The sequence below is a fragment of the Falco naumanni genome, chromosome 13 (assembly GCF_017639655.2).
Source record: "Falco naumanni isolate bFalNau1 chromosome 13, bFalNau1.pat, whole genome shotgun sequence".
NCBI classification, from domain to species: domain Eukaryota; kingdom Metazoa; phylum Chordata; class Aves; order Falconiformes; family Falconidae; genus Falco; species Falco naumanni.
Window position 1 is genome coordinate 18906151 of NC_054066.1, and position 24950 is coordinate 18931100.

General features: G+C 41.7%; 1 protein-coding gene across 5 annotated transcripts in view; it reads left to right on the forward strand.

The window, feature by feature from the left end:
* DIS3L2 (DIS3 like 3'-5' exoribonuclease 2) overlaps positions 1-24950 on the forward strand; it is a 194363-nt gene that overhangs the window by 10820 nt on the left and 158593 nt on the right. For all 5 annotated transcript variants that reach the window (XR_005830666.1, XR_005830667.1, XR_005830668.1 and 2 more), the window contains 4 exons: positions 8055-8213; positions 8513-8655; positions 14374-14427; positions 18586-18687. Coding sequence is in view for 2 of the 5 variants with exons in the window: in XM_040613140.1 (XP_040469074.1) it covers positions 8055-8213; positions 8513-8655; positions 14374-14427; positions 18586-18687 (458 nt within the window). In the remaining 3 variants the exon portion in view is untranslated. The remainder of the gene's footprint in view (positions 1-8054; positions 8214-8512; positions 8656-14373; positions 14428-18585; positions 18688-24950) is intronic.

Sequence of the window (24950 nt, forward strand, 5' to 3'; positions counted from 1 at the left end):
TGTTTTGGAAGAGGAAGCATGGTGTCGTGGGCACATGATCTTGGCGGTCAGGAGCAGTTTCCACAGCATTGTTTTCTGCAGCAGAAAGAATCCATTGTGCATTTTTCTTCATTTCAGTTTTTCAAAGCGTAGGCCCTTTAAGAAAGCCAAAGTCAGCAAGGACATTTTCATTTTCCCTTGTTCCGTACTGAAATCTAGGGGCATGCAGCACAAGTTTTAAATAAGTACGTGCAGCTTAAAGCAAAAGAGCAGTGGCAACGTGTGCTTCCTACCTCATTTTTATGGATCTGGGAATGAGCATCTGTCTCTGCTCCTGACTTTCCTGAGTATCCATGGCACTTCACTTTTGTGCTACTGCCATCCCTAAATAGGAATGTTTCTTTCTCAGTGGCTCATTGCGAGAATGCCTAATGTCTGAATCTTTTACAACCAGCCGCAGTGTAGTGGTCACCTCCAAAAGCAGCTCATGGCCCTATAAACTCAAACCGTGGCAGCCTGTATTTCCCCATCCAGGAGTCACGGGCTGGGGGCAGGCTGTCTTTCTGCAGCCAGCTTGTTCCCCATGTGGCAAGGATTCCCTTGGTGCTTCGGTTTTTTTGATGTTTGATGCTTCTGTGCAGATTGTGGCTGACTTTCTGCCTGAAATGTTTAGAGAATCACCTTTTCCAAAGAGGCAGGGCGAGAGGGCTCTCAGGATCTGTTCCTGGGTACACCAATGACTTACAGCCAGACAGTGACTGGCACAGGCGCAGCTGTGTGACATTGTACAGGGTTGCTGGTAGCCAGCTGGGCTGTTGCTAGAGGGACTGATTGCTCTGAATCACTCCTGCAATCACATTTATGAGTGGTGTGGACAGGCCTTCACTTAAGCATTGTCTTCTCATTTTAGTTTGGTTTGTCTTGAGGATGGAAGGTTACAGCTCAGATTTACACCGTGGATGGGCCCTGGTGGCCCATTGTAATGGGTCAATTAGTGGGGACTGGTGGGCATGGGAGCTAGTTCTGGCAGCTGGATTTCAATACATCATCCACTCCGTTCAGGACATTTGCATAGAATTTACATTTTGGCTGAGCTCGTGCATGTAAATGTAGGTCTGCATTGTTTCTCTTCTTTGAATGACTGTTTAATTAACTTTAAACTTAATTATGCAATCTGCCATCTGCTGAAGTCCCTACAGTGCTGTCCTATCACCGTCCTCCACTTCCATCAAGAATATTCCCTTTCCCGGAAGTTTACCGTACTTTTCAATCCTTAAGATAACTTCAAATCATTCTCATCCTTGGTTATTTTTGAGGGACTCACAGCAGCGTTGTAGGATCTCCCTTTAGCTCTGTGGTCGGGCTTGGACGGAGCACAGGAGTGTGCTGCAGAACTTCCAGTTTAGGATTCTTTGAGTTTACATTTCATCAGAGAAGAAGGATCTTGTTTTATTTGCTCATGATAAGGAGAATGTGCTCTCAGACTTTCTCTTAGATCCCAGACTGAGCATCTGAAATACCGCCTACCAGCTTTATCTCCTGAAAGTCTCTTTGCTGCAATGAAACCTTACTGAACTGATAACGTATCTCAAGTCTTGCCTTTCCACTCCTACATCTCTAATGAATTCTTTCCCTTTACATCCTCATTTCTCTCTATTGCTTTGTCTTTAGTCTTGAGCCATCTACTTTATTTAACCTGTATCCTTCAAGATACTGTAAAATGCATGGAGGTGGTTCTGTTCCAAGGCTGTCAGAGAATGCTGAACTTGTAATTCGTGTTGAGAGCAGTGTTGAAGCACGGCTGTTCCTAGCACAGGCTGGAGTGGAGCTGAGCTCATGGGGAGTGTGGTAGATGGGTTTTGATCCTGTTTGTGTTATTAGGGCTCGAGCACAGGGTTTTGCTTGCGATATCTTCCAAGGAGTGTCTTTTTTTTTTTTTTTTTTTTTTTTTTTTTTTCTTCCTGGTACAGAACTCTTCCTTGAGCAGCTATACCAACGGCTGTCTCTGTGTTTTTCCTTTTAAAGCAAAATAGAGAAAAAAAGTCCTTGGCTGCTACCATTAGTGGGTTATTTAATCTCTTAAATCTGCAAAATATTTTGCAAAACATAAATAGCTAGTTACTTCTGGCCTGTCTGTGACAAGTGTTTTTGTTGACATAACTTGCATTTGAGATCACTTCAGTGGTGTTTGTTGGTTTTGCCTGTTGTTTTTGCCTGTGTGTGGTAATTTGATCCCAAATATTGTAGTAGTCATTTAAGCGCTTGGAGTTTTTGAGTTAGTCACTTATATAATATGGCATATACTGGGTATCGCTGGTGCATGAGGAATGTCAAACAATCTAACTTATTTTGGCTTTTAAAATTTGAGAGGGACGTATTTTCAAGGCTTCTTTGAGCAGCAAAAAATATCAAGTAGCTTTTAAATTGCCTGTTTAAGCATAGGAAAGGGGAAGACATAGGGTTCCTAGCAAAACCACCCTGATGTTAATGTAGTTTGTGCTGGCAAAGCATGCTTTTGCTAGTACAGTTTATTTGACTTTGGAGAATGAAATGAATAGTTGCCTGGTACAACAGTGTCAACACTAGGTCTGTGCCTATCCGGAGCTGCCAGTCGGGAACTGCATCCCCCCAGCTCATCAAAGCTTCACAAAGGGATTCACAAAAGCACCTGGGGCGGGTTGTTCAGTGGCTATGTAGGATTTGAGATTTTTTTTGTGTCCCAGATGTTTTTCCAAAACAAGGCAGAGTTTCCTTTGGCTGAACTCTTGTATTGAGACTATTAATACACCCTGTTATATATCAGCATCCATAGTGGCTAATAAAGTTGTGGACAGGACTTCCTGGCAGATCATGGAGAGTATTCATTTGCTGAAAGACCAGATTTGATGGTTTCTAAGATTTGCTTTGCCGACTCTGCCAGGAGCCAAGGGCCAACTTGAACTTGTTGATCTGTGAGGTGATGCCTTGGGCTGCCACATGGTTGGACTCTAATTCATTAACTTTCTAGTAAGGATGGGTAGGAACATGCTTTATTTAGCTTTCTTGCCACGCTTAACCTAGTCTGATTTAAATGGGAGCGTAGGACTAAGCAGGGGCTGACATCAGAGTTGTTCTCATTGCCTATAGTTGGTTAATTCCTGCTTTTGGAGGTATGGTAGTGTTGGGTGACCCTTCATTTGGTAGCTGCCATGACTTCTAGCTCATAAGCATGTCCTTACAGAGTTTTACTAAGTGCATAGCTGGGTTGTCTTGAAGAATTAAATGTTGGGGAACTTCTTGGAAGGTTTGAAGCAAATTGTTTCAAGTCATTGAAATGTGTCAGCAATGAAATGAAACATTGTAGAAATACAGACAAATATTTAGTAACCATGTGTTGAGAGTGTCTCATTAACTGATAACAAATTGTTCTATTGCGTGTTATCAGTTCTGGGGATATGCTTCTGTTTCTTCTCATGCTTATGCTAACTGTAAAGTGGGGGTATTTGAAAGATTCCTTTGCATATCTAGATCATGATCTAATGCTGGGAAACAAGGAAAATCCTCTTAGCAATAGCAGAGTTAGTGAAGGTGTTGATGCCCAGGCATGGACTGATAAAGTAGCAGATGGAAGTATTTTTTGTTGGAAAAGTTTGTAACAATATTGTGCCATCCAACACTTTCAACATTAATTCCTTTTTTTTTTAAAAAAAACAAACCAAAAACAACATAAAAGGAACCGTTACATGTTGAGATAGCTGCCAGTGGGGTGGGAGTCCCAAACCTGCAGAGGGTTATCTGCACAATGGTTGTGGTACTCAGTCCTGCCCACCCCAGGGAGCTGGGTTAAATATAAATAGTGTAGATGGTAATGAAGCTGGAAGCTTAGTTAGAGGTAAAAATGCCTAGTGACAAGGTAGGTTCCCTTTGACAAGAAAGGGGAAAGCTATACTAAGATGTCCATATCTTGGAATTCACTTAAATTGCTTAAATAAAACTAGTTCTTGCTGGATCCTGGATGGGAGGTCATGGATGTGCTGATGAAAATTCAATGAGGAATATTTTCCTTCTGTGCTGGTAGCAATGAAATAGCTTGTCAGGTGTTAGAGGGCAGTTGGAAATGTTTTATTTTTGGTAAATGAAATTGAGGGTCTTGTTTTTTTCTCGTGTAAAGCAATATGCAAATTTTAATACAAAATTAAATACTGGCCTTGCTAACCTCATGTCTAGTTGAATATTTTAGTTGATTTAGTTGACCATCTAGTTGATCAACTGACTAATAGATTTAAATTTAATTAAATGCAGTACTTTTCAAAACGTAAACTATAGAGTGATTTTGTATAAATTATGTCAAAATAAGCTGATTTAAAACATCTACCCTACTCTCTTACTGTAATCTAGATCAATTATTCTGGGAAGCTGCCTGTCTGCATTTTTTTTTTTCCAAAATAAGAGAAGATTAATAGGTACTTAAGTTTGAAGACCAAAATGTGCCATTGCATGATGTCATTGTTGTTGTGACGGAGATGAGATGTGATGGTTTGGATTCTAGAACAAGCTCCAGTGTTGTCCTTCCAGCGGAGCTCAACCAGCCATTGCTGCCTGCACACCAAATGCCGGACTGGACTCCTGGTGTGGAGCCAGCCTCCAGTTCCATCCTTTCCACTCCTTTTCCTGGTGCCCATGTTGAGAATAAAAGTGAGTCACTGATTGTGGACTGTTCTGAAAGCCCACAGATGCCATCCACTTTTCCTGCCTCTACCTGTGGAGGTGGGAATTGTGTGTTTCTACTTCCCTCAAGTGCTTCCCCTTGGCTAGTTTGAAGAGGTTCTCTGCTCCCTGTGTGGAATTGCTGGTCCTCTTCAGGTGTCCCTCCGTCACCTTTGTAGGGAGCCTTCTTGGCCGATACAGGTGTTGGGTGTTTCAGCCCAAGTCTCCCTTCAGAGGACTTCGAGTAATGAACAGTCAACCACCTTTCCTCAAATTGTTACTCCTGTATCATTTCCCATTGGGAATGGCAGAACATCTAGAACTCCCAGGCAAGTGGTGGCTGCATCCATGGAGAGCAGCTCTACATCATCTGTGCAGCCAGATAAACATACCCAAATATGTTGCATTTGCTGTATGTTGCAAATACTCGTGTATCTTGCGTTAGAACTGCTCTGTGTTCAAGCTTGAGTGGTTCTGCATGTGCAGATGTGTTTGGTGCATTGTGGTTGCTTCAAACCTCATGATAGGGTGTATCAACCAACTTCATTTCAGTCACTGCACTTAGTCTCCCTTCTACTGAGGTTATTTTTCATTTTATTATATGTATTTACTACTTAGTTTATTTAGTCATGGATTATTTTAATGCCTAGAATATGTTACTACTTTGTGTGACATCTTACCCTAAGAGATTTTGTTATCTTACAATTCACATGACTCTTAACACCATGGAAAAAGTAAGACTTCTGACACACCTGGTACTGGAATAGAGTTTAACTAAGTTTGTGATAGTTATTTCAGAAAGGATAGTCTCAATATATCCTCTGTTATCTATAGAGTAGTCAAGTTACAGTTTGCTGTGTGGAATGATGTCTGTTTATCCATCAGAATATTAATGCTGGGCAGCAGGAAAGCCCATCATAAGGACTATTTCCAACTTCCAGTTTTAAGGGGCAGGTGCATTACAGAAGCATATATTGAATCTGGTTGAAACAGATGGCAACCTGTAGTTAGCTCTTTCTTTTTAAAGGAGAAATACAAGAAATTAGTGTCATGCAGAATTTGATGTGTTCCAGTTGAATGCTAATTGTGACAGTTGTCTGTGGCTTTGTAACAGGTGGTTTTGTTTAGCCATCAATGTCACAGCCAACAGGGTTGAATATCTAAAGGGGCTGTGTGTAAACTGACTTGCAAGCCAGCTATGTCGAAGCAGAGTAAATTTTTTCTTTGAGTTTGTGTTTGAGTCTGAGTGGATGAAAAATCCCACCAGAGTACAAGCCAAAGTCTTTAAGTATTGGACAAGTGCAAGTGACTCTTTGCATGTCTGCTGTTTCAGGATGGAAGCGTGCTTCTGCACCCTTTGCTGTTGCTGTGCATTTTTTTTTTGGCGGTAGTGGCCCCAGACTTTTGGAACTGATGGCCGTGGCAAGTGCTGGGGCAACTTTGCTCTGCAGTGCCTAATTCTGGCTCAGCTCACTTCCCAACTCACTAGGTGTTTTTTTTCTTTTTCCTCCTGCATTTTAGTTTTCTGCTCTCTTAATTACATGTTAAGATGTAGCCTCTTTTTATCCCAAGGTCTTTAATTCACAGTATTTTCTGTGACTTGCTGTCATAGAAACAAGGACTTTAGAGGACCTTATGAGCTCGTGTAATCCATTTCACTACCTCAAGGAAAAAACTACTCTTTTTAGACCAACTCTGGCAGATGTGTGTCTCACCTAGTTTTAAGAACCTCCAATGAAGCAGATTGCATGACCTTTCTGGGTAATCAGCCTAGTGCCTTGCCTTTTTAACAGAGTTCCTAAGATCCTGCCTGTTGCGGTTTAAGTCTGATTCCTTCACCAAAATGTCTCTGAAAGCTCTGTCTGGAGCAGACCTTGTTGCCAATTCAAAAGCTGTTCTGCTCAGATTGTTCTAGTCCATGATTTTATTTTCAGTATCTGTTTTTGAACTTGATTTCTTGACCCTTAGGGCATTTGCAAATCAGTTAATTTTAGTTCTGTCTTATCATGTGGTCCATACAGGTAGTATCGCCTCGTTCTTGTCAGTTGAAACCTAAATATGTGGCTGTGCTCTTGCTGTGTTACAGCTGCAACCTCCCTTGGACAGTCTCCTTCCTGAAAGCATATGCACAGTATTAAAAGCTTGCTTGTGTAGAAAGAGGCCAAACTACATTGCCCTTATGGCTGAACTCAGAGGCCCCTTCTTCATTTCAGTGTCCTGTTTGGAGGCACTGCTGTGATGTTTAATCTTTTCCTGGACTGGTCTGAGCCAGAACCTTGAGTTGTCCCTCTGCCTGTCTTGGTGTCTTCTCTCCTGAATTAGGATCATCCCTCCCTCCTCCAGCTGATTTGCCTGTTACTGTATATGGAAGTTGCTTTTTGTCTGTGACTGGGTAAAATAGCAGTTTTCTCTCATTGTACCATATTTCTAAAGATCTCTGCTTAAGTACAGCTTTTTAAACGTTTTTCTCGCTGCTTCAGTTCAATTCTATGAAGCAATCTGTGATTTCGTTTGTGAAGGATACCATATGTAAAAAATTTGCCTTGTAACTTGGATGGCCCCATAGCAAATAAGTTGGCATTGCACATTTTCTGACTTGCAGGTACAAGCTTGGACCCAGGGAGGGTAGCCAGGAGGGGCTGGAAGGCGAAGCTGTGATGACATGTTCAGTATCCAGGTGGAGGGCCAAGAGGGCAGCTGCACAGTGCTGGGTTGCATTCCAATGTGCTGATCCGTGGAACAGCGTTGGCATATGCTTTGGAAGCTGCTGCTTGCTCTCCTGGCTTTAGGGAAGGGGCTGAGGTGATGGCAGGGAAGGAAGGGGTGAGTCTTTGCAGAATATTTTCATACGATCATGACCTATTCTGAGCAGGCTGGACATTTGGAGCCTCGGCATTTCTTTGTGGTGGTGTTGTGTACCATGCTGCCTCTGGTAGCTCAAAAGTTAATTACTCCAGAGTGGGTTATTGAGATTCCACCCCACCCCCCGCCTTGATTCCTGAACTACTTAATTAAGTTGTAGGGAAGTTATATTTTCTCACTACTTGGGGGCTTAATGGGGTGGAGGCTTTGGAAACAGTTTAACAATTTCACATTTTATATGCCCTAATGAATTTCCCAGGATTTTGGAAGGGTTGTATCCAACTTTAATATCGTAATTTCCAGAGTTTTATTTATGCTAAAATAAGTTCGTGGTGGATTAAGAGGCATAAAGAGCCAACAGATTACAAATGAACTAATGAAGACATTGTTTCTTTTGGATAAAAAGCATGACTCACAGTTGTGATTTCTACTGAAGTACTGCAGACCATGAGCTTCACCAGGACCGCAAGCTGGTAGTGGGGTTCCTCTTCCCTCCCCTGTTATTTCAAACCTGTATTTGATTTCAGGTGCAGAAAAGAGAGGGTTTGCAAGGACCAGAAACAACTCTGAATCTGCAAGAACTCCTCAGAACTTCGATAGGAAGAGGCAACTCTCTGAATCGCAGACAGAAACAATGGACAATTCGGACAACAGAATAAATCCTAGACAACTGGGAACTCCCAGAGGTATTAAAGCAGAGCGCGTACATGCTTCAGGAATAAGCGGCCTTGAAGCATGTGCTCAGCACTATTAAAGGATGGGCTGGGATGAATGCTTTTAACTCTAAAATGAGCTGTAAAAGACTGTCAATTATTTGTAAAACATGATTATTCCAGGCTTTTTGGTGCTCTGAAGTCGGGTGCCAGTATTTCTAAGCAAACTGTCTCAGAAGTTCAGCATTGAATTCAAAGCCTCTGTACAGCTGCTGTTAAGATACACAGACATGTTTGGTGGGCAAGATAACACTTACAAATTTTTTTTTCAGGAGGATCCTGTGCTGCTTTCCCAACATCAGGTGATAGAAAGAATCTAAATAAACCCACTCGAGGGAGGAAGAAGAGTATATTTGAAGCCTACATGTCAAAAGAAGATGTTTCAGCAGGACTGAAAAGGGGAGAGCTAATTCAGGTGCCTGGACCATACAACATCCATGCTCTTGTGATAAGTCTGTTGGCAGTTGTTGGAAATCAGTATCAGTTGGTTGCATGACAGGGAACTGATGTGCCACTTGTAGATGCTAGATGAAAATTTTTTCCTTTTCTGAGAAGGTTCTAGAAGTGGAATGCAATCTCTTACATTCAGCTGAAGTATGGTTTTTGATTTGATTGCATGTTCTGTAAAATTCCTGATCCACACTCATGATGAATTGCAGAGTTCTGGTTGGATGGTCTGCTAGCCATGATAGTCATTATTGTGGGGACACTTACTTTTACAAATGATGCTTAAAACACAGCAGGTGCTTGGCAGCCTCTGTCTTTGTCAGTGTAAGTAAAAATGAATGTCCTTAGCAAGATACTTCTTGCTGAAATTCCTCACAGAAATGTTCATTAGTCCTCAGCAATGAGGTGCAGATGCCTCCACTTCCTGACCTACTCTTCTTTTTTCAATCTATCAACTCTTCCCAGAGGTCTCCCTCCCACAAAAATAAGGGACACTGATGGTACAGGTGGTGCTGTGGTCCCTGGGGTCTCAGTGCCCTACCGAGGCATTGCAATAACTTGTTATAAAATACAATGCAACTGGTTAAATTAATATCAAATGGGCAGGCAGTGGTACTGCACCCTTGATTTGCTTGTGTCATTGTCTTCGCACTCCCCTGAGGTTATAGGGCTGAACCAGCCACGGATGACAGTGTATGGTTTACTGAAGTAAGGCACAGGTAGCAGATGGAGCTGAAGAGCCCATTGAGATACAGAAAATAATTTGCATGTGTTATGTGTGGTCGTTTGCCTTGAATAGCTAGCAATAAGCATGTTCTCGTTTTACAGATTCTAAAGATCAAAGACTGGACTTCCATTTGGAGCAGCAAAACTGCAGCCATAGTTAGGTAGCAGTTCTCTGAATATCTAGAAAAATGTGGGGGTGGACCTGCTATTTGTGTGGGTAGCTGGATCTCAGAAGGAGTTTTGCATAAGGGCAGGCAGGGCTGAGGTTCACTGAGGAGCAGGAGGAGAGAATAGCATCCTAGAACCACTGTTGTAGTACAGTCCTCAACATGGTGTAATGTTCTTCAGGACACACCTGGTGTCCCAGTGAGATCAGACTGGCTGGGGGAAAAAGGCAGGTGGGAGTCAGTGGGGGCATGACAAATGATGCTGAGGCATCGTTTACCCAAACACGCACTGTTGCATTGCCATTTAATTAGTGTTATGCTGGTGAGGTTGTGATACTTACTTTCATCAATACATTGAACTTGCAAATGGCAGCCTCGCTTTTTGTATGATTTCTTGTTACAATTGTTTAGTAATTCTTATGTGATAATATAATTCCATAAATTCTGGAGGTGTTACGAGGATTCCACATACAAGATTGCCTGATTTCATCCTGAAGACCAATCTGATAAGCTCTTTCAGAAAAATGACTATGTGGGGGGCATATCCCCGCTGATGATCAGAGTGGTCTCCTGGGCTACCCAGACTTTAGGCCAGTGTCTTTTTGAAGACTGTCACAGACATCCACGATGGGAAGGAAATGGTGAGGGAAGAAATGGGAGCCTCAAGCTGTGACTTTCCCCGTGGCTGTAGTGGCATATGGCAGTAACTAAAGCTTCTGCCTTACCTTCAGGAGTGGTTTTGGTCACGCAGCCTGATAGTGTTAAGTGCAGCACATGTATATGAGGTCGAGCGCAGCTGCAGATGAGGCACATCAGCCTATGACTACTACCTGAGAATCCCATTGAAATGCCGAGTCCCAGAGGACCTGTGATTACATGCTCACTGGCAAAAGAATCCTTAGTTCTTGTAAATGTGTAATGTCTACTCCAGGTCATGTGCTGCGTAACTGGAGGAGTCATATGTGCTTTCGTAGGCTGGATCTGTTTACCTTTTATCCAGTTCCACATCTCGGGAAAACAGTTGAGGCTGTGGAAGGCGGATTTAGTCACTGAGGGCTGAGTGCCTTATCATGGGCATCCCAGCTCAATATCTCTTATCTTCAGCTCACTCGTCCTTATGATCTCATCAAGACCGTTCATCGTTGCAGTCTTAACCAGGATTGGTGAGATCCTGAAAGCAACTTTAGTGAATGGACAAATCCTCAGCGCTGTTCTGTACACTGGCAAGAGACACAGTGAACAAATACCCGTTGTGTTAATCCCCAAAAGCAGGGCATTGGTCTGGCATGGTAACCTGCAAAAATGCTCCACAAGAGCCTGTGGAAGAGGCAAAGCAAACCTATTGTTCTGAATCTGATGGTTGTGAGCAAACTTTGAGTGCTAGCCAGACAGAAGCATGACTCTCTGAGCACAGGCCATCCCCTGGAGTGTCTTGGGAGGGCTGGATCTGCATAGATTTGTGTGAGAACTTGAGAGAGAGTTGCTAAAGAGAAAAGACCCTGCTGTGAACTCTGAGGATGTTGCTGGACCCTGGCAATGCAGCTACGCAACTAAATGCGCCTGAAAACCCAGCCCACGGAAACTACTGGCAGACGTGGAGTTCACTCAGATAAAACACAAGTGCCATGAAGATTAAGCAGTCCTAGATCAGGAAGAACAAAAGTGTTATCTTTATGGGTGCTGATGTCTGTCAATATTAGTCTTAATGGCTTCTGGTACTTTATCTGACATAACTCAGTTTTTGATAAGTAGCATGGAGAAGTGTGCCCTGTGGGATTTCTGGATTCATTTAATCGTGTGACGTGTGCAGAAGCGTCCTTCCAAAAGAAAGGGGATCTGAGCTCAGGCATTTAAGAGTGCATAGACTTCCCAATTTTGTGCCTGTAAAACTGTCTGCAATGAGCAAACACCAAGTGAATCAGGTTGGTTGGGATCATATCGTCTGGTCTGAAGGCAAACAAGATTGAATAACTTCTGTGTAGTTATGTAAGCGGATGGTGTTGGCTATACACACAGATGAAGTCAGGTTATGTATTAAGGAACATTGACCCAAAGGACCATAATCATCCTGTGAAGCACCAGCCAGAAACTCGTGTCTCCTCCACGCCTCCAGCGTCTCCCAGACCCTCCCTGCAGGGCTTCTGGGGTCAGGTGGAGTGAGAGTGTGCAGGGCACAGAGGTGCAGAGCCTGCTTTGCAGTTAAGAGGGTGTTTTTCCTTGGAAAGCTGTTCTTTTGTGGGTGTGAAGGCTGGGGTTTCCCTGATTGGCATGGGTGGTTTTTTCAAAGGTGGCCTTGGTAGCAAGCAGGTACTTGAACCCTGGCCTTTTTTTGTGTTTTGTACATGCAAATGAATCTAGGTGTATGTGTTACGGTAACTGCTATGAACTGCTTGACTTGAGGTGCTTGAAGTTTATTCTGAGTACTGCCTGCACTGGTTCTAGCAGAGCAACTTGAGCAATTATGACCCTTTTGGACCTTGCTGGGGGAGCTCAGTGAGGTTAGGAACTTTTTTGGCAAATGTATGTGAAACTGGCTTGAATCATCAGAAAGTGTTTTAGAAACTTTCCTGCAAACCTTTCTCTTACCTTTCAAAACAAAGGCCCTACTGACATAAAAACACTGATAAATATAGCAGCTATTATTTGCAGGCTGTTGTAAAACAATACGACATTAGTGTGACATCATGAGACTCTGCAGCCAGATCCTCACCCCCTAATGCACATATGAGAACAGTTGTTCGTTGCAGATGGAGAGTGTGACTGGTTCCAGATATGATATCACAGCGTGAAATGTACAACATTGTAAATAGGATTTTCATAGGCACAGATAATAGGGCCCATCTGCTTTCTAAGATAAATTTTGGGAGTTCCTTGCTTAAAGGAAAGAGCTGAAATATTTTAATGCTACTTGATGTAAGAATTCTAATGCTGATCATAATTCGGTAGTGCATATAAAATGGAGAGAAACCTGTTGCACGGTAAGCGTGGTAACACTTTGCTCCTCTGTGTGTTTGCTGGAGCTGGGCATCCATGTGCACATAGCCGCTCTGACGCCTTCTGGGCCATGGACACAAAACCTGATGTTTGCACCTGGCTGATTGACAGCTGTCCCAAACTATTCAAGGGGATTCTGCAGAGTAACACAGGATATCCCATCACCTGCTTTGAGCTGGTGGGTAGATGCTGGTGTGGGGATTGCTTGACTTCTTGTCAAGCAGAGCAACCATCCCTTTTCATTTTCTTCCTTTCTCTTTGTAACAGCTTCCTTTACTAACAGTGTATTGTTTTTGATGGCTGACTCTGGGAAATAAGAGGAGAAAAAAGACCATTGAGAGTTTTCCATCAGTGGGTACCAGTGCTAATAAAGGCTGATGACAACGATTTAGCTCTTACTTTGCCTAAGCATACAGTATCCCCAGGGTTGCTCCCAGTGGGTTGTCTTTGTTTTCATGCCCTTGTCCTGGGTCGTGCTTGCCATGTGGTCAGTGTGCTCGTTAATACTAGTTACATAAGGCACAAAATAAGACATTGCAGCAAAGTATTCCAATAATGCCTAAAGAATATAGAATATATGGTGCTGGTACTTCCAAACCTAAGCAAATAAAAACAATGGAAAACCTTCATAAATCTGCAAATTCTTCTTCAAGGCAGCAAAACTTTCACATGTAATCAGCTTTATTTTCCTATCGTCTGAGTGTTTCCCAGAATACATAAAAAAATTATATGCCGCAGTAAATTTTTAAGGAAGCAATTCCTGAGAGAGGTTCCTATGATTGCTTAACACAGAAGTGCAAACAGATGGAAACTGTTCATATAACAAATTGGCCAACTTTATTTCAAATACACAAGTGGAGAAAGTTTTAAAGTTTCAGCCCAAAGCAGAAGCCTGTCCGATGGCAGATACCTGGTTGTATGTCCATAACAATCTAATGCTGTCAGTTGTAACTGCAGTCACTTGCATCACAATTCCCAGGACCTTCCTGGGCTGGGAACGGCACTGTTGCATAGCCTGTAAGTCCTTCGTTGGCTCTCCCTTTCTCTTGTATGGACTTGAGCGCAAGCAGCAAACTGGTTTACTTTGGAGGGGTGATGGGGTATTGTTGCAGGTGACCTGAGCTTTGAGTTGGCAGATAACAAAGCAGAAACAGATAGACCATAAGAGTTTCAAATGTTTTTAAGATAATGTGACTTTAAACACATTTAAACAGATTTGATCCTGTAGACTTTAAATGTTTGTTTTTGGAAAATCCTTTTGATTCTTCTTTGGAAATATTCTTTATCACAGAGTTACTGCTACTGTCTGTTTGCAGGAACAGCCTAAGCAGCCAGAACCTTGTAAGGCTGATACCTGCTGCCATGCAAGCTCAGCACGCCAGCTTTTCCTCTTTCCTCCCCTCCTCCAAAATAAGCAAACCCAATATTCTACTTTTCCAAAACAGAGCAAAACAAATTGTTTCTATTGTCTGTTTGTTAATGAAGGTGGTGGATGCTCAGCAGAAAATGTGTGAAGGGAACAGGAGGGCTTGGATCCTCAGTTCACCCAGTAGCAGCAACAATTAATGATTCAACATCTCTTTGATGACAGACTGCAGTAGATCAGCTTAAGCCTATCATGAAACTGCCTTTTGCCTTGAAATTGCTCGGATGCTAAGTTGTCAAGACTTGAAATGTATAATGGAAATTTAGATGTATCTCTCATGTTTCACAGTAGATATATTACCCACAGCTCTCTAATTTAACTGATGTAAGATTCAGGCATAATCTTTCTCCTTTTTTTTTTTTTTTTTTTTAAGGGACCCTTGAGAATAAATCCTAAGAAGTACCATGAAGCATTCATTCCATCTCCAGTAAGTGTAACTTTATAATGCTTTAAAGTTCATAAGTAAAGGTGCATTAAGATAGGAGTTATGCTGTGCGTGAAAGGTCACTCAGAGGTGAATGAGTTGGAATAAATGAACATGTTCTAGATTTTCTTTTAAATTAAATATTCCCAAACAAATCCTGTTTTTTCATCCCTCAAAGAACTTCTTTCTTGTGCTGAAATTGGGGATACTGTTGGGTCCCACAGAAGCCAGCTGAAGTCAGGTTTGAGGACCACCAGAGAGTGTAACTGGAAACCCTTGGTTTATGGCTGCAGAGGTTTTATAGATTTTTTCCACTGATTTAAGTTAATCTTCCCTAAACAAATATGCTCTCCATTTTCGATCTGCTGCATGAGCTAATTTGAAAAGTAATTCCAGAAATAATATGCGTGATTCCTTTTCATGTGCCCGCTTTTGTGCGAACCGTATCTTGGTTGGGATGTGCTTCTGTCAGATGGGACTGGCTTGTGCCTCTTCTCTCTTCGTTCCTTATTTTGACGGAAAAGAAGGGCTCTTGCAAATTCAGGGACTTCCAGTAGGGAAGGTGACCTCACAGCTGGCACAGCCAAGGCTTTTTATCTGGAACTGACTTGGTCAAAATGTAACCATCAATGAGAGGGATTTTTGTATTGAAATGTTTTCTTGGTGTGGGGGAGAGAAGGCAGAGCCTGCCCTGAGACAGTGAAACACTGACTCTGTTGTCCCTGCTACTGGCAGTGCTATTGTTTTGGAGCTTGGACTGAAAGCCTTGAAATTCAAGTTGTTGTTGGTTCATGTTGTCGATTTGGGATGATGTTTTGGAGCTCACTTTGACAGAAGGCTGGCGTTATAGGGGTGGAGGAAGGTCGGCATTGCACAAAGTAGATTAAGGTTAGCTAGAGGAAAGTGTACGTACAGAGCAGCTCTCCAGTACATCAGTAGAGCAGCACTGTGAAAGTGTGTAAGTGAAAGGAACCGTGATCCTTCCTTTACAGGTGTCCTTGTAGGTGTGGTAAGTGTAAGCTGTTAAACATTGTCTCTGAAATTACAAAGAGCAAGGTTAAATGAGAAATCTGGCTACTCACATGAGTTTAACTGGATGTGAAGTTTTAGCCCTAGCCACCTCCAGTATCCAGCTGCCTTGTGCTGTTGATTGCTCGCTGTTCTGAGTTCAGGAATACATACATTAAGGAGGGTTAGCTGAGGTGGTTATTTCAGCTATCTCTACTTTTCTGCCCCTTGTGGAGCTGAATACCACAACCAGCCTTGTCCCCTGATAACAAGCAGAATCAACACTGCATGAAGATGACTCTGGCTGGTGTGGACAGTCCTCACTTTAAGACAAATGCTTTAGAAAGCTTATTCTTCCTACAACATTAATTGCCATAATGTAGGGTTTGCAGCCCTCGTGTTCTGCAGGGCTTCTCATCATTGCCAGATGCTGCAAGAGCTGCAGCTGTGAAAAATCACCCTTTCTCTCCTGCTGGTGACTAGGGCACTGTACCCCTTTCCCTTCAGCTCTGACTTGGCTATGGCTTCATGGAGTTCAAATGCAACAGCTGTTCACCTTCTAACACCAGAAGTCCCAGGCTGTTTCTTGCTGCAGACATGCTCTGTGTGCTTGTCTCATTGCATCAACAGTTGAGAGGAAGGCTCAGGGCCTTTCTTTTGAAGGCTACCCAGAGAATGAGCATTTAAATCTCTGCCTTGCATCTTGTGTCTTCCCTGCATGCAGTAGTGTGGTTTGAAATGACAGCATTGTCCATGTGAAGAATGATACTGCTGAGCGTGAGTGATGGAGGGACTGTGGCTGTGCTGTGCTTTGTGGAAGACACTTCCAGAGCAGATGAAATCACTGCAGATCTCCCTCTTGTCAGAGTGGGATAGAGAGCACTGCCAGTGATAACTGGTAGGTCACGGAGCACTAAAAGCCCCAGCTGTGCTCCCTGATGGGGGCTGCAGAATTCTTGAAGTCACTGTGGCCAATACAGTACCCTGGGGGCAGATGAGACTTTGCAAGTGATTGTGTTCTGTTGTGATTTGATGTCGTTTTAATTGCATTAGTATTCTGGAGTGCGGGTTGTGCAGAGTAAGGGATGCTGAAGGAAAAAGTGGGATATGCAGGTGTCCTTGGAAGTGTGTAAGTTTGCCCAACAATCATGAGTGTGGAGCTTGAGATACAGAAACGTTTGTTTTTGGAGGCAGACCCCAAAACTAATGGCAATTTCTTAATTACAGCTTTATTGCAGGCTTTGAAATTAGCTGCTGTAAAATAGGTGTGCATACACATATATAAATGTGTGTATATATATGGGTATGTTGTCTGGGATGAGAATGACTGGCTGTAATTCAAGACAAGGCTTGCAGAGTATGGAGATGCAGCTTTAACTAGGTGTGTGTGACACAGGGCACCTTTACAGGGGCTGGGGGAGAGGGTCTGCCTTGCATTTTCTCGGGCACAGGAGAAGAGGAAAAGTAGTATAGGACAAATTATTGTGAAAGCCAGCCTGTGTCTTGCAGTGCAGAGCAGCTACACAATACAGACAAAAAAAAATAGTAAAAGAAACAAACAGGCATTTTCCTTAAAAAGTGACTTTGAACTTTTCTTCTTATGTATGTGGTGGATTTAGGTAAAGAGTTGGGGCAGAAGGGAGAGGGTGGAGAAAAATGAGGAATAAGACCATGTGTAAAAAATCTGGCTTTTTGAAAAGAACAGTTTCCAATTTGAATTATGTTGGTCCAAGAGGCTTTGCAATTTTTCTGCATCTTGTCATGGGAGGCAGCTTTCACACAGCTGTTGAGCTGCTGCTGCTTTTCTTTCTAAGAGTAATTTGGTTTCTTGGAGGATGGCCTTAGTTTCACATCATGACGGGGTTCTGCCGTTCTATTGTTTTGGTATCTAAGCAGAGTAAGATATTTATGTGATATTAGGGTTTCGTGTTTTCAGGTTATAAAAGACTTTTTCTTGGAGACTGAGCACACTGGTAGTTCTGATTGGATTTACTCAAGCATATGAGACTCGGGTGTGTATCTGAGAAGTGACTGAAGTTGTGATTAAGATTTTAATTCTTGTGAGGCTGGGTTTTTTCATGGAAAGACAATGGGGTACTAATCTAAAGAAATTTGTCTTCTTTTTGTACCTCAAAACTGTGCAAAGATAGCTCTCCAGGAAAAATATAATGACTGCTCATATTGATACTAAGCGCTCACATTTTTTGACACGTTCATGGTACTGTAAACAGACACATGGAATTTTTCATATACTGAATTATGGGGAAACAAATGAAAGCAGCAAGAGCACTGTTGTTAATAATTAGCCAAAAAAAGACAAAACTGGTGATTCTTTAAAAACTAAAACCTTTGTGTTGGCATCTTCAGGGAACTTCATCTTTGTTCACCAAATGCAGAAGATCTTCCAAACTAAATCTAGATTAGCCAAATGCCAGACATGTCTGGGGTGGGTAATCATAGTGTATGCAATTAGTAGAGGCTCTTGTGCAAGGATGTTAACCTAGAGTATTGATAGAAGATGTTCTAACATGTCTGTTAGTAAAAGATCCTCTGGTGTGCAATTGTAGTCTGTAGTTCTTTTTTGGAATCTCTTCTAAAACTGGTTCTGCCAAATGCAGAATATATGGTGTTAACTCTAAATTTAAAAAACAAAGACTACATCTCCAGTCACTCTCCAGGCTGCCTTCACAGACTGACGTGCTGATAGTGGAGCTCCATGTCCCTTCTTACCCATCTCACTAGGAGAGCAGCAGGCAGCTCTGCACGGGGCACTTTGCGCAGACTGTGTTGTAAATGCGTCTTGAACAATTGGTTTGAGTGCTTGAGTTGGGAACTTGATGTGTGAAGAACTGTGACTGCAGAAGACTCGTCTACCCATTCCCAAGAATAACTGCAGAGGAGCTGAGTAGAGCTTGCAGACAATACATCTTGAGGGCTTGGCTCTGAAATAAATAGTGTGGAACTACTGTGCTAGCACATACTGCAAAGGAGCTTATTTGCTGAAAGATACTGCGTGTTGAAGGACATCTGATGAATCCATTTGATTTCTGTTCCCAGCGGCAGGGTGTTTGTCTCACCAGGGTGTGTGTCTTTTTTGACGATTGTTTTAAACCTCTTAACAACTGTGATTTGTTTTTCTTTCTCTTTGACTAGGATGGGACCCGCGATATCTTTATTGATGGAGTGGTTGCTCGCAACAGAGCCCTGAATGGAGACATTGTAGTAGTGAAACTGCTTCCCAAAGAGCAATGGAAGGTCAGTTCAGTATGTTTTTCTGTGATTTGATAGAAAGAGCTTATTACTGTTTTAGCTTGTTACTATTTTCTTCACTAAACATAGGGCCTGAGAGACAGAGAATAGAGAATTTCCTACAAATCAGATTAACCAAGTTGTAGTTAATGCTGCTGTAGATTAAACCACTTTATCCATTACAACGTTTGGAAGAAGTGATACCTAAAGTGTTGAAACCTCACTTTTTACATGAAATGGCCTTCATCACTGTATGGAGAAGTCGGATGACAAGGCTGGTTCAAAGCATGGTTGTCAGAGGTGACTTTTGATATCTGTTATTTAGCTGTCTTCATGCTGTGGCATTCGATAGCTCTGTGTAGGTGTTTACAGTTGCTTGTGTATTTGACAAGTGCTGTTCACAAAGCTTTAGTAGTGATTAACTCTCTCTAATTTGTGGGTTCTCAGTCCATGGAAAGCTTATCTTGTCACAGCTCCAGATTTTGTGGTAATACCCTTCTTTACATGAGTGAAGAATGTGTGAAATGATTGGAGCAATGCAAGTGTGAGACAATCCATTTTTCAATTTAAAGTCTGAGAATTTCACTAAGATCATGCTCTCTGGGTTTTTTCTTTCACTGATCAAACTCAAAGTCCTTTCAAACATCTGGATAATTTTATCTTGTTTGCGGGTTTATCTTTTAACACTGCTGTGCAAGCAAAGTTCTTACTACTTTTCTCTAGTTGCTGGGATATTTAAGCTACAGTTAGCAATTTTAACATGGTTTACACATGTAAGCATGACAGAACTGCTGCAAATTGTTTTCCAAACGTGATTTTTGAAGTTTTCTTGAGAATGTAAAGACTATTGTATTATCTTTTCGACAGAAGTAATAGTGAGGGTGATTCCAGCAGGGTGGGGAGTGGTCTAAACTACTTTGGCCTGGTGCTTTTTACTCATTCTAGCTACCTTCTCTGCTTGTCTTTGTTTGGAGTTACATGTTTTCAGGCTTGCAAATGCAAGGTCTTCAGGCTGGTCATTTGTTGAACCTTCTACCTTCTCTGTTTAAATCTAATAGCAATGGAAATGATGGTTTGAAACATATCAGAACTTGTCTTATCCTTTTAAGTATGCACAAAATGAGTAAATGATGTAAGTATTGACACATGTAAATGCAAAACTACCTTATGCAAAAGGGAATTGTAAATGGGATCTAAGATACTACCAGTTTATCCATACACAAATATAGGAAAGAGGTCTGCTGCTATCTATGTAACCTCTGAAAAATCAGTCTTGAGGGTCAAAGTAAAATTTGTGATAGCTATTAAACAGTTCAAATCAAAGTTCACTAAAGCTGTGATGATTACTATATGTTTGGATCATTGAATCCATGTACATAAATTATCTTTTCTATCAGACCATTTCATATAGTTGGAAAAATGTAATAGTTTGGGTGCTTAAATCCTTTGCCAGGACCTGCCAGCACAAAGGCTTCTTTGTAGGCTTGATAGAGGTTGCCTAAGCTGGAAGCTTTGTCTGCAGTTTTCAGTTTACATCTGGCTCTAAACAAAGATAAAATGCACCCCCCCTCCCCCCCTTATATTTATTTTCAACAGCAATGTTCTTTTATGAAATCAGGGGGAAGGGTTCAGAATATTCTCCCTGTCTGGGGTAAATGCTGGAATAAATAGAACTGGTGAAGTGGTGTCTGACTGCAAGGAGGCAATTCAGAAGACTTCAGTGTTTTGTAGTATGATTATGATTCTTCCGTGGTGAGTTTAACCTTGCCAAATTAAATAGTTGGAACATGCCAGTCATGTTTTTCAGCCACACAGGTGCTGCCCTGTGTAGTCCTATTTTTTGTTTCTTGCGATCAGCAACTCAGTCAGCGATGACATCCCTTTTCCCCTGCTCCCTGAATCTCTTAGCATGCACTTGTGTTTGTATTAGTTCTGTGGGAAAGGTGCCACTAAGCTGCACTGAAAGATGGTACCTTCTGCCAAGTAATTCATACTGATTAATGATAAACTGTTGCAATCTATTTTAGGTTTTTCCATTTGTTTAGTCTCATGCTGCTGCAAAGCTGCCACATAGGTGTCTTGAGGGTTTTCTCCTTCCCGTTGGGCCTTTGGAACAAGCTGAACAACTTCAATTATTTCCTTGAAAAACGTAAATCAGATGTGTGGTATAACTGATGCTCTCAGAGGAGACTTTACAGGCTCTGTACATATTAGGATTGAGAAGTGCATGCTGATCCTTTTTATGGTTCACTGATACCAACCCATTAGTCTGTGCTCCACTGAGAACTGAGCGGAGTTTTTTGCTGGTAAACCATTGCCTTGCACAAGATAAGGTGGGTCAGGTGCCTGTGGCAGAAAAACACTGGCTGGAGAGCAGTTTCTCCAGGGATATACTGTCTTCTGCTGAACCTGTAATGGTGATAACCTTACATACAGGTATAAATGCCACCGTGAACTGCAAGGGGATGGTGAAATACTCTAGACGTGTGGTTATACTTTATGTAATACCTTCTTGAGAAGGACAGCAATATTTTTTTCTTTCAGCCCTCTACTTCCTGGCTTAGTGGTGGGAAATTTATCAGGCTTGAATTTCTCACCATCATGTCCTTCCCAGCGCGCGTATCAAATGCTTGGATGAGCTACTGTGGTTCTTCCCTGTGCTTATTCTGTCTGGTCTGAAAGCTCTGTTTGTTTGTATATCCTCTGGGAGAGCTGCTTGCTGTTCAGCAATGATTGATTTGTCAGTTCATGTTTCTGTGCTTGCTATTAGTTCTGATCAAGAGCCAGTAACTTCAGTGTGGCACCACTGGCTTGAGGGAAAGACATTGTGTCCCTGAAATTTGTTATCTTGTGCTCCTCAGGAAGGTGGCTTTCAGCTTCCAGTTAGGGTCGAGCAGCCTGCGTTGTGGTGACCGCATTTGGAGGCTGTATTTCAGAAGTTCCTCTCCTGTCCTCTTGTATTACATCTTGGGAATATTGAGGTGCTATGGTAACTTTCAAATATTTAGCTTTTGTGAAGTAAGGTATTTGACTTAGACTGTTTTTCCAGGTACTTAACCTACTCTTAGTAAATGAGGTCAGAGTATCGTTGCAGTTAGCTAAATTGTCCCCTTCTTACTTCAAGCTGTAGGGCTTCCCTGAATCTGTGCCTTTATCTGCTGGAAGAATGTCATGATAAAAGAGCCAGCGACAGAGAATTTACCTCAGTCCTTGTCAATTATTCTGATAAAAAAGAGAAATGGTGCTTTATTTCTTGACTGATTTTTACTACTTTAACTTCCACCCATGAGTTCTTATTCTATTTTATGGAGTTGTGCTTACATCAATTTCAGGAGCTTCATTTATACAGTGGCATAATTACTGGAAGGCAAAAAAATGTTGATACAGTGATTACAGCAATATTTCTCAGGCTCATCAAGGAGTGAAGCAGCGTGTCAGTATAAAGGATAAACCTAACCCATCTTTCCTCACAGCCTCTTTTTGCTCTTTTACCATCTGCTTAATTGCTAGACAGAATTTGTTTGATTTCAGATATCTGTTTTGGTTTTTCTTGCAAGATGTAATTTCTTTGGTGGAAAGAAATAGCATAATAAGTTATTTGATATCACTTGGGGCTTGGATTCCTGGCCCAATCTCTGGTGCTTTTAGAGTAGAGTAGTACTTTATAACATGGAATGTTTTTCATGACAACTGTCTCATGCATTGCATGCTATGGCTGAAATTTTAGAGTCTTATTCTGAAAATAGTACCCAGATGAGGACTATTTGCTGCTCAAAACTGCCTGAAAGGAATTTTGGGGTCCAACCCCCTATTGTTTGCTACAGTATATAGGAGAGATCTCCAGTTCTGCATCTACTTGCAGCAGTGGAATATGAAAGAAATAATAACATATACTGTACATGTACATAAAATAATGACTGATTAACCTGCCAGTTTCTTGTAAGTGATATCTTTTGTTGTTGTTGTTTCATGAATCATTTCCTCCTCAGTTTAAAGTGCTCCTATGCACTATTTTCAGTTCTTTTGATCTTATCAGAAAGTCTCCAAGGCCAAGGATGTAGACCTGTTCAGTTACGTACAGTGTGTTTTGCTGGATAATCGGGTAATGGGTCCAGCATTTTAGTCATGAAGTGTCTGAAAGTGATAGCAATAGTACTTCTTTCTAGCTCGTGAAAGCACGTGTTCTGTTCAACGCTGAGGTGTCAGGTACAATGCAGTGCAGCAGGAGATCTTAGAGCTGCCTCTTCTAGAGCCATACATCAGTGATAAATATTTAAATGCTTTCTGTACAGAAGACATAAACTACAGTTCACTTTTCCCAGCTGTGACTGGTGTTGGCATAATTATGAACATATGCAAAAAAAGGAACAATTTGATTCAAGCAGATATCACAAATATCACCATGTATATAGTTTGAACACAGTTATGTATGCTGGCAAGTCACTGCCTCCAACTGTTGGTGAAAACCTATGAACCATTAGTTGTCCGGAGGCGATGCTAGCTTTGGATTTGCCCTCATGAGTAGTGATTCATTTCAACCAAATTATTCTGAGAGTCAATTTCTTCTCAAAATCTCTCAGCTAATGTAAGGATAACAGTAACTCAGGAGGAGATGGGGTTCTTAGAGGGTTATCACAGCAATACTGTTGGAGTCTAACAATCAAGAATGTTGTTTGGAAACATTACATTCATAATAAAAAAAGCTCTGGAGAAGTCATTATTGAAATAAGTGTTCTGGCTTGCTAAAAACGTTGAAGTGTAATTCATGATATTCAGGAGTAGACTAGGAAGCCTGAGAAGCCAGCTAGAAAGATGTCCAGAAAAGCAGAGCCATAGCAAATCTGAAAGGTTGATGGATGTTGTAGGGAAGAGGGGTAGGTGTTTTTTTTTTTAATTCATTTTGTTGTAGGCTTTACAGTGAGGGCTGTGAGTTGATGGTCACATATGTGTGCATGCGTACTCCTCCCCATCTTGGCAAATCCCCAAACTATAAATTGATGGAATCTGGAGAAGCTTCATTACTTCCTTACTCTCCGATTATGCTGTTCTCTGGATGGCCACATGCTGTTCCACACTGCTGGACCTGATGAACCTTTGCTGTGAGCTGGCATGACTCTTTCCAGACTTTGTTTAGCTCCAGACCGACTGGGTGTGGGATAGCAGTGCAGTACATTGATAGCAAAAAAGCTGAGAAGATAGGAAGTGTTGCTCACCCAGACACGTGTGGCATTACATTTGCTCTTCTTGCAGACGTTGCTTTCACATTTTGTTAATCAAGTATCACTTGAAGTGACTCAACTGACCTCTTAATACAGTGACTTTTAATAGCAAGACCTGGCATTCTTTTTATGGTATATAACAATAAAATTACTATAATGATCTGGGTTGTGTGAGATTGCTGTGACCCAGAGCTGCGTTCAGCCCTTGCCTCCCCCAGACGTGTAAAATAAGGAGGCAGAAATACCAGCTTTTTTGGATGTTGCAAACAACCTTACCGTCCTGAGAAGGACCTTTCCTGTCAGTACCTGCCTCTGTCTCTCTGATGGGAAAGCTAAAACCAGGATCCTGAATAATAAAATCTCAAGAAAAGTACAGGCTTTTTGAACAATCTAATGTCCTCTTTATTGTTCCTCCTTCTGTGCTTGGTAAGAGTGATATTAAAAGGCAAATTGTTTAGTTACGTAGGAAGGCAAACTTCTTTTTATTGACTGCTTGCATCATGTCCTACCAGGACAGAATTAAATTGCAGATGTGGTTTGGCTGCATAGATGCAGAGTGAGATAAAAATGTTACCCTTATGTGAACAGTCAAGCATTAAATAATCATTCATCTCACACACGGTCAGTTGTTATATCCACAGTGGAATAATGGCAGATAAGCCCCTTGTGATGGGGGTGACTTCAGGCTGTGTGAGATACCACTAAATTTCAGTGTGTGTTGCTAGAAGAGCTTCGTCTTGAATGGAAGGAAGCGCTCGCGGGGGCATCTGATCCTACTTTAGAATAGGAGTCAAGCCAACATTTAATACCTGATCTCTGTTCCTGCGCATTTTTTTTCTCTTGGTCACATGAACATAATCTAGTACAGCAAATTGTTTCCTTTAACAACTAACTTTTCTTCAAGTGATTATTTTATTCTTCCACATCTTCTGTAAATATGCAGACATCACAGTAGATTATTCTTAATCCAATCTCTTATATAACCACTATCATTTTGGATTTTTCTTAGTTCTTCGTTCCTGTGGAATTAGTATTTCTTAGAACTCTTTG